Source organism: Geotrypetes seraphini, chromosome 2 (genome assembly GCF_902459505.1).
Source record: "Geotrypetes seraphini chromosome 2, aGeoSer1.1, whole genome shotgun sequence".
Lineage (NCBI taxonomy): Eukaryota > Metazoa > Chordata > Amphibia > Gymnophiona > Dermophiidae > Geotrypetes > Geotrypetes seraphini.
In genome coordinates, this window is record NC_047085.1 from 66,385,507 (window position 1) to 66,398,891 (window position 13,385).

General features: G+C 42.7%; 1 protein-coding gene across 3 annotated transcripts in view; it reads left to right on the top strand.

Annotated features, from left to right (window-relative positions):
- Nucleotides 1-642: 642 nt before the first annotated feature.
- The window catches only part of YWHAZ (tyrosine 3-monooxygenase/tryptophan 5-monooxygenase activation protein zeta), a 104,896-nt gene continuing 92,153 nt past the window's right edge, over nt 643-13,385 (top strand). The window contains exons 1-2 of one of the 3 annotated variants that reach the window (XM_033934369.1): nt 643-800; nt 2,857-3,161. In XM_033934369.1, coding sequence (XP_033790260.1) covers nt 2,868-3,161 — 294 coding nt within the window. In that variant the 5' untranslated portion in view covers nt 643-800; nt 2,857-2,867. Of the gene's footprint in view, nt 801-1,531; nt 1,647-1,701; nt 1,727-2,856; nt 3,162-13,385 lie in introns of those variants that run through there. The other 2 variants (XM_033934371.1, XM_033934372.1) reach the window with 2 other exon arrangements.

Here is a 13,385-nt window from a genome sequence, read left to right on the forward strand (position 1 = left end):
TAAAGAAATAAAAGAAAGAAAATAATATAAGATGATATAGGTCAGCATCGGCACCAACTCTTCAAAATGATTGGAGGTGCTAAATCCAATAAAGTTATCCCACCCCTAGACACAATCAAGGAGTTTGCTCAGTGGAGTGCTCAAGCATCCATTGCACCCACAGAGCTGGCTCCTACGTAGGTCAACGCAATAAATAAATACCACCTTATATTATTCTTTTGTTGTAGTTCTTATTTATTAATTCCTGTTTCTATTTTCCAATGGACTACCACAACCGCATCTCCTTTTTAAAAAGCCCTAACCATGAGAGAAAGATAACACGCAAGACTTCCTGGCTCGATTTTATCCCTAAGAGAAAATCAAAAACTACAAATCACAGCGTGGCTTGGAACAAGCATCGAAAGGGTTTAGTTCTCCCCAGTCTTGAAGCGTAATGCGTATTTTTAATCCATAGGGCTTACATTCGAAGTAAATTTAAAAAAAATAATAAGATTAGTAACAAAATTCAAACCGTCCAGCAGTTAGCGGCCGAAAACATTACGTAAGGCACGCGACAAGACCTGACAGAAAGCACTCGCCGGAATCGTGCGGACCCTAATTAGCGGTTGCCATGGCAGCGCTGACGTCACGTTCCCTGCCCAGCCCCTGCTCACCGTGCCGGCGATTGGAGGAAACCCCGTGGATCGGCGGGCAGGCTCACTAAGGGGGAATAGGAGAGAGACTGGCAGAGAGCGAGCGAGAGGTGCACGCAGCAGCAAGGGAAGTGAGCTTAGCTCTATTTTTAGCGCTTTCCAGCCCAGGTAAGGAGCGGGAGTCCTGGCTGTGCTATCCCCTCGTTATAGTGCTGATGGCCTCCTTATTGACTTCGGTTGTTTCTTCAGCCGCGGCCGTCTTTTAGGGAAAATAGTTGCTTGCTAGGGAAGGATGGCTGATGTATTATTCATTGCTGAGATTGGAGAGAGGGAAGGGGATGACGGGGCAGCCCGGCAGACATTAGAGGAGAACGGAGCCTTGTTTTTACAGCCGCTTTCTCGGCGGTTACACGCGTGAGTCGCGCCCATCTTGCTCTAGTAACCCTACGAGAAGATCCGTGGGAGGAGGAGAGGGGACAAAGGTACCGAGTAGACGTGTAGCGCTGCCCCCCCCCCCCTGCTTTCGGTGAAATCTCCCCAAGCATGTCCCCCCCCTCCCCTCCCCCCTTGTTTTAATTTTTATCTGTGAAAGGAGCTCGGGCCGCCTCGCGCACCCTAAGCGGGCTTTTGCAGCGCAGGTGAGGCCGGCGGAGCAGCCCTGGGTCGGGCGGGGACAGCGAGAGAGGGGAGGGCGGTGGCGCTGGAGGCTCTGCGGCCGCCGCCGCCGCCGCCAACGCCTCTCCTCAGCCCGGAAAATGTGGGCGTGGAGCCCGCGTCCTGGGCATTTAGCGCTGCCACCTCCCTGACCCCGGGGCTCCCGGCAGACGCGGTGCCTCAGCCAGGCAATGCAAAGCGTGTTCTCTCTCTCTCTCTCTTTTTTTTTTTTTTTTTTTTATAATCGTCTTTTATTTTGGAAGGTTGGGGGATAATGACGTTGGACGTGTGGGTCCCGTTACTAGTCCGGCGAGCGTCGTAGGTCCGCACGTTCAGAGCATAAAAGGTGCCCGGCGACAGGTAAAGCGCTCGGGGTGGGGCCTGGCTTTGGTGCACTCTCCTTGGCGAAGAGCTGTTGCAACTCTCTGCCTTTCCTCCGGGTGAGAGGGGCGACAACGCGCCGTTTCTTCCCCCGGGAAGTGGCTTTGCACGCTTTATGACAGCGTTTCAGATTTAGTTCTAGAAAGCAAATTGGGTTTTTAGTTTAACGAGTCTTTAGTAAAAAAAAAAAACACAAAAAAACAACCCACTAGAGTTTCTTGAATTGTGCAGGAATTTCGGTTCTGTCTGGCTCTTTGGGTGTGGTTGACTTGATCTCGTCCTTGATAGTACGGGGGTGGATGAGTGTGGGGAGAAAGCAGTCGGCGCTGAATGATTTGAATTCATCTTTGTCTTCAGGGTTCCCCCCCCCCCCCCTTTTGAGTATACTTTATTTGGCTGTGAATATTTTTTTTTTCAATTTTTTTGCGTTTATTCTTTGTGAGAGCTTGCAGGTTTCTTTATTTCTCTCGCTGTTGTGTGCAGTAGGTGGTGAGTGGGGTTTCCGTTGAAAAATAGGCTGGGCTAAATGACATAGATCCGCCATGATAGAAAAAAAAAAAAAAAAAAAAAAGCTTTTTATCCTGTAACCTGGGCGGATGCTTGAAATTTAATATACTCCCCTACAAAGGTTTAAGCTTTGATTAAAAGTCAAAAGTTTTAAGGTAGGATGAAAGAGTGGATCATGATGCAGTCCTAACTGTAATAAATGTCAAATCTGTACAGAGTAACTTGCTTATTATAGTAAACTTTTTTAGTTCTCTAGCACCATTGGTATTCTGAAGGCCTGAACTAGAAGAGTAAATGAAATGACAGCCTTTTTATCCATATACAAGGGGAGGGCATAGAATGAAAGCTAAAGGGACTACAACTGCTTTTGAAAGATACATTTTTAATCTATTCCTTTATTTAATAAGAAAAGTCACAAATTGCTACATGGTATTTTTTTTAACTTGTAACCAGCAAGCTACTTCTCTTTAGTCTTCATATTGCAGTGTTTTTTTATAAACTCTGTTCTAGTAGGATGATGCATCATAATTCTGCATATCCGATATGCTACCCAGACAGACCTCTTATTATAATCTGGTAATTTACTTAAAATGCCATGTTAATGGGTTTGTCAAATTGCATGTTGTCTTATGAAATTGATTATAATGATTGCCGTATTTGAGGAACCTTTTTCCTTTTTCAGCATAAATAGCCATGGATAAGAGTGAGTTGGTGCAGAAGGCCAAATTGTCTGAGCAGGCTGAGAGATATGATGATATGGCAGCCTGCATGAAGGCTGTAACAGAAGAAGGAGCTGAATTGTCCAATGAAGAGAGAAATCTTCTCTCGGTTGCCTACAAAAATGTAGTGGGAGCTCGTAGGTCGTCTTGGAGAGTTGTCTCCAGTATTGAGCAAAAGACGGAAGGCAGTGAGAAAAAGCAGCACATGGCTCGAGAATACAGAGAGAAAATAGAGTCTGAGCTAAAAGAGATCTGCAGTGATGTGCTGGTGAGATTTATTAAATGTCTTCTACAGTTAAAGTCCAATTGAATGCATTATACAGTCTCTCTTTGGGTGAAGTATACCTATGAATTTTTCATGTTGCTTTTAGTTTATTTTCAGTTGATTCATTCTGTATTTTATTTCTTTATTTATTTTTTACTATGTGTAAGGTTTTGATTTAGTCTTTTTTTTTTTTTTTTTTTTACTTACAGCACTGTAGTTAGAGAATATGCAGTCATATAAAAAACATTTATTGTGTATCTAAACTTATCTGCACCTTTTATGTTGGAGAAATATTATATTTGTCACTATTTCATGTGCTAAAATATCCTTCACAAATAGAGAGAGGCTTTTTTTTTTTGCCAAGTTTTTAGCCAAGGCCATTGCTAAGGGGACAACCAAAGCAATTGTCTTATGAATCTAGCCCACTTGGAGCTCTGAGTCACCCTTAAGCTGAATAGACAGTCTACTGGTGGACTTCAGACCCTGCATATTTAAAACCTGCCCTGGTTATAGTCTATTTAGACGTCACAAAACTAAAAAAAATGTATCTGCTCCTTTGATTCTGCCATATAATTTTCCCTTTTTCTCCCCTAAATGGGGTGGTATCTCTGAATTCACAGATCAAAAGATGCAGTTTTGTTAGGCTGGTATAAAATTGCAGAAAACTACGTGTTACGTGTTTTTAAGGTTAGCTAGATAACTTGGCAATGTTTTTCTGCAGACTAATAGTATAGTGAACTTGCACTGTAAGAATGATTTTAGGTTAGTCTGGGTGCAAAAGGTAGAAGACAAAACTGTCATGATTCCATCAAAGAATTATAACGTTGCAAGAAATGACTGTTCTGGTTTTTCATCCAGATTTTAGTCTTGTAATTGATGTGTTTTGGTGGATTTTTGGTAGCTAGTTCCTTTATAATCCATGGCAGTTTTCAAAACTATGGCAGTGGCGTAAATTTGCTCTACAATGCGAGTCTGAGGAGGCAGAGAAGTATCTGAGAATGTCACTGGGTAGATTTTCAATCGCTTGCAAGCATCACAACAAACATTGACTGAACTTTCCCCAGAGAAGCCTGATATGAAAACAGCCAACAAGCTATCAGTTTTTTGTTGTTTTTTTTTACCAACAGGTTTTACAGTAGAAGTTACTTTGTTTTCTAAAACAAGACTATTTGCTGATGTTTTAGTGCTATGCAATCTCAACTGATTTTCACCATGTTGATGAAAAACTTTTTTTCCAAAACCCTGTGTGCTTGTGGTGCATTTAGAAAATGTAAGAGCCAAGAGAATCATTTTTTTTTTTTTTTTTAAAGGGGCCTAGATAACCTTCTTTAAACTCACTAACTAATCAGGGCAGACAGAAATTAGATACAGTGGCCAAAGGTGATAAAGCATTTCACTTTTGTATGTTTCTAATGGGTGTAAAAAAGCCTCCAAGAACACATACAAATCCATAGACCTTTACAGAAAACATCTGGGAGAGTTGAAAAGCCTTGTTCCAGACTTCTGGCAATATCTATACATGCTAAAACTGCTCTGGAGCATTTTTTGTTTGTTTGCAATTGCAGTCTGGCATGTCTGTTGCATAGTGTATCACATCTATATGATGATTCAAATGAGTAATGGTTTAGCTTTCAAGGAGTGTTGTTAAAGTATGGGAACAGGGATAAACAGTTCTGGTCCTCAAGAGCCACAGGAAGGTCAGGTGTTCAGGATATCCACAATAAATATGCATATGAGAGATTTGCATTTCAAGGAGGCGGTGCATGCAAATCCTTCTCCTACATATTCATTGTGGATATCCTGAAAACCTGACCTGCCTGTGGCTCTTGAGGACTGGAATTGCCTACATTTACAGCAGGTAAGATTCCAAGACCCTTGTAATCTGCCCATTTGTGATACAAGGCCGAATCAAAAATTAAAGGCAATTGTTAAGTTATTCAGTAACCGGAACAGAGCTAACGAAATGCAACCTATACATACAATCATGCGAAAAAAATTAGGACACCCCATGAAATATTCAGTAATTTCTTAAGAAATGTTCACATATTTATGTCAAATCCTTCTCCTTTTTTTTTATTATCTCTGGAAAAGAAAGTGATGTAGTTGCAGGTAAACAACCAAACTTTTCCTTGATTTACTCATGAAACAAGATATCCACAAAAATGTGTATTCTGAGCAATAAATTAGGAAAACCTAATAGCTAGTGTTACCCCCTTTTGCTGAAATAACTGCAGTGAGATGCTTCTTGTAGCCATCTACCAATCTCTGACATTGGTCTGAGGAAAGTTAGTCCACTCCTCAATGCAGAATTCTTTCAGCTGTGAGATGTTTGAGGGGTTTCTTGCATGTACAGCCTGTTTCAAATCACCCCACAGTATCTCAATAGGATTAAGATCAGGGCTTTGACTCAGCCATTCCAGGACTCTCCATTTCTTAATTTTCAGCCAGTCCTTGGTGAATTTACTGTTATGTTTTGGGTCATTGCTGTGTTGCAGGGTCCAGTTCCACTTCCGCTATAATTTTCTTACAGATGGTCGCACATGTTCCACAAGCACCCTTTGATACACAGTCGAATTCATGGTGGATTCTATGATAGTGAGCTGGCCAGGTCCTTCTGCAGCAGAACATCTCCAAATCATGACACCTGCACTTCCATGCCTCATAGTTGGTATGAGGTTCTTTTCCTGGAATGCTGTATTTGGTGTACGCCAAACATGTCCTCTTTTCTGGTGGCTAAATAATTCAATTTTAGATTCATCTCTCCATAGAACACTATTCCAGAAGTCCTAGTGTTTTGTCTATATTCTCTCTGGCAAACTTCAGTCTGGCCTTGATGTTTCTCTTAGAGAGCAAAGGTTTCCTTCTTGCACACCTCACATGCAAGTTAAATTTGTGCAGTCTCTTTCTAATTATAGAGGCATGCACTTTCACATCAACAGTAGCAAGAGCCTGTTGTAGGTCCCATGATGACATTGTTGGGTTTTTGGAGACTTCTTTTAGCATCTTGCGGTCTGCTCTGGGTGTCAACTTGCTTGGACGGCCAGCAGTTGTTTGGAAAGTCATCCACGTGTACACTATTTTCCAGACTTTGGAATGGGAAGGTAAAATTCTTTTGAGATTTTTTTTTTAATTCCATACCAGACTTGTAAGCTGCTACAATCTTATTTCTGAAGGCCTCGGATGGCTTTTTTGATCTCACCGAAGCAGTCATGAGCATACCAAACTAAATATCTGAGGTTTAAGTAGGGCAAACCTCCTTCAAAATGCTGAGTAACGATGTTCTAATCATGTGCACCTGATGTGATGCACCTGTGTGTGATTTGAGCCACTTTAAGTGGGAGGATATGTGGGGTGTCCTAATTTATTCCTCAGCATACACATTTTTGTGGATATCTCTTGTTTCATCGATATGTGAACATTTATTAAGAGAACTGAATATTTCATGAGGTGTCCTAGTTTTTGCACATAACTGTATACTCCCACATTGCCTCTTGGATAGTTCATCCATGCACAGTGCAGACTCGACCTTTAGTTGTGTGGCAGCCACTAGGTCAGAAACATGGACACTCCATTGCAAGATTGCACCATCAAAGAACAACGTGCAGTAGTACGCTTTCTTTGGACAGGAGTGAAACCTTTGGAAATTCACAATCAGATATTGACTCAATATGGACATAGCACCATGAATCAACAAAAGACTTGAGTAGGTAAAAAGGTTTAAATCAGTAACCTACGTAGGTAGTTCTGGTCACCCATCAACGTCGTGCACACAAGAGCACCTTGATGGGGCAGATGCCTGAATTGGAGAAGACCGATGGCTAACTGTGTCTCAGCTGGTCGCCCATCAACGTCGTGCACACAAGAGCACCTTGACGGGGCAGATGCCTGAATTGGAGAAGACAGATGGCTAACTTTCAGCCAAATCTGTAGGCAGCCAACTATCTGCTATGGATCTGCATTATGTATGATGACTTGGGATATGGGAAAGCCTGCACATGATGGGTTCCTAAACAGGTACATGCAACAGCATGTGGAGATCATGACTCAGTTTGAGACGGTATGAAGATACATCTGGAGAGGAATTGTAACCGGCGATGAGACATGGGCACATCACTGTAACCCGGAGAGCAAAAGATAAAGCATGACGAAGTAAAGGAAGTGGTGCTCACCTGGCTTCAGAAACAGCAGTAAAATTTCTTCTCTGCAGGCATGCAGAAGCTAGTTGAACAATATAACAAATGTCATTTTGCATGGGGACTGTCTGGGAAAGTGATATGTTCAATTGCTCACAGTTCTATTAAAGTTGTTAAATGTATTTTGCCTTTACTTTTTGATTTACTATTGTATAAGGCTGCAGGATCTATCTGGGTATAGTATTTTACCTACATCTCATGTTCATGATCAGTGCAATATTCATTCTTACAGACTGCCATTTTTACCAGAAGAATGTATCCACCTTTTCTGTGAAATTTCTTTACTTTTGGATTTTTTTTTTTAGCTTCACAATTCTATTATTCTAAACTTTTTTTTCTACCAGAAAATACTTATCTTTTCTATATTTATACATTTTTAGAGGCATAAAAAGGCAAAACTTAGACTCTTTAGGCTTTCTCAACTTGAGTGTATTTTTTTGCCTGAAGAAGTGTGTGTGATCTTTGCCTTATTTGCTCCAAAATGAACTTTTTTTTGGCTGCATATTGAAGTGTATATTCTGTTTATTGTTTTCCTGAATAGACTGATACTACACTTTCCAAAGTGGCAACTGTTTGCCCCATTGATCTGCATGTAGATACTTTGATTCAAAACATTACTACTACTGCACAGTAACACCTTTATTTAAAAATAATCAAACCTTCAATTCTATGATTAACTAGAAAAGCTCATGACATTGTAGCAATTTTATATATACTCTGGGATTCTGTTCACTGGACAGTAGGTGTGCCAAATTTTATACTTGAAATTCATTGCTTTTACTAAGTTGTGTGGTATTTCTCTCAAACTGCAGTAGAGCCAGCTGAGTTAATCTTAACCAGCTATGGTGTCCCAATGCATAATCATTTTGTCTAGCTGCTGTGAAATTTTTTTTAGTATTACAACCTTATATCAAATGGAAGTAAGCTTTTTAACTCAAACAGATATACCAAACTTATCACTTTGAACAAATTGGCAAATTGTATTCATGTCTTATTCATAATGCCTAAATTTTGACATGTGTGAAAAGTGAAGTTATTAGTCATCCTTCAAACTTCTCTCTTCTCCCAAGAAACAAAAATATAATCTTGGGGTTTTAGGCAGCTTTTGGTGGTGGTCAAAAGTTATCTTATAATAGGTTTTTATATATTGAATAAAACTAGGGGGTCCTTTTACTAAGGCGAGCTAGCCAATTTAGCATGCACTAAATATTAGTGTGCACTAAATGCTAACGTGTCATTATATTCTATGGACACGTTTGCGTTTAGCGTGTGCTAAATCGGCTAGCGCCTTATAAACCCATATAACATTTAAACCATACATAAAAATCTTACAATCAATCTCGGTGCAAGCCTTCTGGAAAATGGAAACTTTTCTCACTTTACAAAAAAAAACACAAAATTACAAAACTGAACAAAAGTGGATTCCTAGGGAAAACAAAACAAGAACATAATAATTGCCATACTGGAACAGACCAAAGGCTCATCCAACCCAATATCCTGTTTCCAACAGTGGCCAACCCAGGTCCCAAGACCTTGACCTTTCAAATATTTCAAACTCCTGGTGCAGTTCAGTAAGCATAGTTATAAAGAACTGGTGCATAACTAAATGGTTTGGTGTGTGTTGTTTTCTCTCTGTCTGGTAGATACCAGTTTCATTTTGACCAGACCGGGCACATTTAATAATGCTTGAATGAGCATGGAACACTTGAAGGACTATACTGTTAAGAGCTCAGCAAGATATTTGTAGGTGTTATATAGTTTGGTATCTTAAACATAACTCTCCAAATTAAAGGAGATAGTCAATAATTACTGGTGTTGAACTATAATCGATAAAAATACTCCAAGTTGAATAAAAAGGATACATCGAGTGCAAAAAAATGCTATAAAGTGCCAATAAATATTAATAGAGTGCTCGGTCACCAACCAATCTGTGCAAAACCTACAAGCACCAGTTGTAAACAGGGACCACCATAGCACTGGCAACAGGTCCCTTAACCTTCCATATATTCAGTGAAAAAGATTTTAAAAAATCACTTATCTTTTAATATATGAGGATGGTAGTAGAATGTAGTATCCTGCGCTTATATGAAATCTCAATCTCTCTTGTAAACCCCCGTGTTTGAAATTCCCATAGCCTCCCTTCGACTCGAGTTTCGCGTTAGCATCGTAGGGAGGGAGGCATAGGCTAGAGGAGGGGAGGGAACACCCATCTAAAAGTATTGATAGCACTTTTGCTGCAGTGTTCTGCAACAAATGTAAATGCCTAATAATTCAAGGGCAGTCAGTCCCTGATAACCTCTACTATAAACATATGAGTTGCAAATGAGTGCATAATTATTAGATTCTGTTCATAAAACTTATGTTCGGATAACTTTCAGATTGGCAAGTGTATGAATGTGATTTTCTTCCATTTGTTCCAACAAAATGTCTAGCCCCAGTATAATCCTTAGATCTTATTTTAACTCCCAGGATAGAAGGTGCAAGAGTGACATTTCTGAATTTTAAAGAGAAATCCAAGATAAATGGTTAATTTTCATCCAAGCACAGTATGAGAGGAACTGCAGGTTCAGATATTTGGTGTATGTGCTTGGCTGTGGAGCCAATGGGGCGAAGCTACCATCTGTGGGATTATGATTGAATGCCTCGGTCAGAATCCCCCCCTAAATGGAACGATAGGTTAGTTTTACCCTACTGATGATGTGTCGTTGCGATAGTAACTTATTTTCATTTAACCAGGCTGCCAAATAGAAACATGACAGCAGATAAAGGCCAAATGGCCCATCCAGTTAGCTCATCCACTATCTCCTCCTCTTCCTAAGAGATTCCTTGTGCCTGTCCCATACTTTCTTGAATTCAGAGTAGAAAATATGGGGACAAATGTTTTCCCATTCCTGTCCCTGCCCCATTCCTATAAGCTCTGCCTTAACCACACAAGCTTTGAACACTTATGATTTTAAAGTGTTTGATGCTTGTGCAGATAAGAATGGAGCGTGTAGGAATGGAACAGGAAAGGAACTCATAGGGATGGGGAAATTTGTCCCCTTGTCATTCTCTAATTCAGACACAAGACCTCTACTGGAAGACTGTTCCACCTATCTGAGAATTTTTGCATGCAATGTCTTCACTGCATACAAATCTCTCATGAATATTCATTGAGGATAGCTTGAAAACCTGAATGACTAGAAGGGGGAGGAGGTATGTCTCCAGGATCAGGGTGTTTTTATCATAGTAAATGACAGCAGATAAAGACCTGAATGGTCCATCCAGTCTGCCCATAATCTATTAGATTAACTTTTCTCTTCTTTGATATTTCTGGGCTGTAGACTGTAAAATCTCTGGTATTGTCCTTAGTTCCAAATGCTGAAGTTGCTGTCCAAGCTCACTCCAGCCTATTCAACCATCCTGTTGTTCGCAAGACATCTACCGTAAAGTCTGGCCAGTAATATTCTCCTATTCCCATATTAGTGGAGTTCACATTTATGCCCACCCCAGCCCATCCTACACCAAATCACCATATAGTGGTACCTCAGTTTACGAGTGCACCGGTTTGCGAGTGTTTTGCAAGACGAGCAAAACATTTGCAAAATCGGTGCCTCGGAAACCGAGCATGGCTCGATTTTACGAGCGCACCCCCCTGCCACAATCCAACCCCCCCCCCCCCCCCGCCGCTTCTTACCCTCATCTGGGCACTCTTGAAGATCGGCCTACTCGTCTGCTGGGCCTTGAGCATCTGAGCATGCTCAAGGCCTGCGAGTTCACGTTCTGAACGTGAATGTGAACTCGCAGGCCTTGAGCATGCTCAGATGCTCAAGGCCCAGCAGACGAGTAGGCCGATCTTCAAGAGTGCCCAGATGAGGGTAAGAAGCGTCGGGGGGGGGGGGGTGCCCAATTGTGGCGGGGAGGATGTCGGATCGTGGTGGGGGGTGCCTGATCGCAGGAGGGGGCCTTCGAGGGGAGCAATGCCGGTTCTCGGGGGGGAGGGGGAACACATCAAAGCGAGTTTCCATTATTTCCTATGGGGAGACTCGCTTTGATAAACGAGCATTTTAGATTACGAGCATGCTCCTGGAACGGATTATTCTCGTAATCCAAGGTACCACTGTATATGGAACACAGACCGTGCAGGTCTGTCCAATACCGGCCTTGGTTCTTTACTTTACATCCTTCATTTTCTAATTAGGAATCCTCTATTTATCCCAGGACAAGCAGGCAGGTATCACATATGGGTGACGTCATCCGACAGAGTCTCGATGCGGACGCCTCACAAACAAACTTGCTTGAAGAAACTAGAAGTTTCGAGTCGCCCACACCGCGCATGCGCGAGTGCCTTCCCGCCTAGTGCACAGGGCGCTTCTCCTCAGTTCTTAGTTTTCCGCGGAGCTGAGAAGTCCGTCTTTTTGGCTCTCTCCGATAACTTTGTCGTTCGTGCCTTCTCTCACCGCAGTTTGTTTCTTTTTCTCACGAATCACTGTATTAGTCTTCGACTTTGTGTCAGCTGTCTTTTTGTCTATGCCCCAGCCTGTCACCGGTTTCAAATGGTGTCGCAAGTGCAAGCGCACGATATCCCTTACGGACCCACACGGACGCTGTCTCAAGTGCCTTGGGCCGAAACATCATCCTACCTCATGCCTGCCTTGCCAAACACTTAAACCTCACGCTTTTAAGCGTCGTTGCGTTCTGGTGGATAACCTATTCGAGTTGGAGTCTTCTACTCTCTCGGCATTGAAGGTGTCTTCGGCATCGGCCCCGGTCGATGCCTCTCCTTCTACTGCTTCCACCTCGAGCCTCATCAGACCTTCCTCCTTTGGAGCGGCTCTTTATTTGACGTCCTCAGCTGCCATATCTTCTCCTGTCTCCTCAGGTCAGATAGCTCAGCACTCGGTTCCGCCAGTGGTGATTAAAGTTTCGAAGCCTTCCAAGTCGAAACACTCGCACCACTGTGCGAGAACCTTCAGCTAAGGCAGGTGGGCCGGTTTCAGTCGCGGTACTCTCCTTGCCGGCTATACCCCAGCCCTCTTTGGAGGGAGCAGATTATTAAGGTCCTCACTAACATGGGACCCACACTGCTTAATCTGCTTCAGCCTGAGCATGTAGAAGTCTCCCGTCCGCCTGTGCCCCGGTCTGATCCTCCACACTCGATGCAGGGAGCGGAGTCTCTGCGAATGTCTGGTCGGGCTTCCAAGCACGAAATGCATAGAGCAGAGTCTGTGCGAGTGCATCGATAGGATACCTCCCATTCTACCAAGGGAGTCCAGTCTTCGAAGTTGCTTCAGGGCTCCTCCATGCCTATCGATCTTTGATCAACTGCTACCGAGGCAACCTCTGCTCGATCTTCGAGACACAGTTCTCGACATTACTCGAGACCTGCTTCGAGGCCTTCTTCGAGACAATCATTCCTCAAAGCCTCGGTCTTCTCCAGCCTTGACGAGACCTCCAACTCCTCATTCCAAGTCTCCAATGCCGGCCCTGGAGGATATCCCGATGTCTAGTGACTCGTCCAAGTCTCCCGGTTCCTTCATACCATGGTTTCCTGTTGAGGCTTCTTCTTCTTCGACTCCAATTGCCTCGACGTCCTCGAGTCCGTCTTGAAGCCGTGCCACTGCAGATAGTTATCTTTTTCCTCATTTTTGAGACAGATGACTATAGACTTGAGCGTTCCTTTGGACACTGGCTCTAAGTACTCTAAAGCAGTGATTCCCAACCCTGTCCTGGAGGAACACCAGGCCAATCGGGTTTTCAGGCTAGCCCTAATGAATATGCATGAGAGAGATTTGCATATGATGGAAGTGATAGGCATGCAAATTTGCTTCATGCATATTCATTAGGGCTAGCCTGAAAACCCAATTGGCCTGGTGTTCCTCCAGGACAGGGTTGGGAACCACTGCTCTAAAGAATACCTCGAGACCATGCATCTTCCTCAACCTCCGGCTGAGTCTCTCAAATTGCCATTACACAAGCTTCTTGATCAGACTTTTACTAGATGCATGGAGACTCCTTTTTCCATTCCAGCAGTTCCAGGAAAGTTGGATGCCAG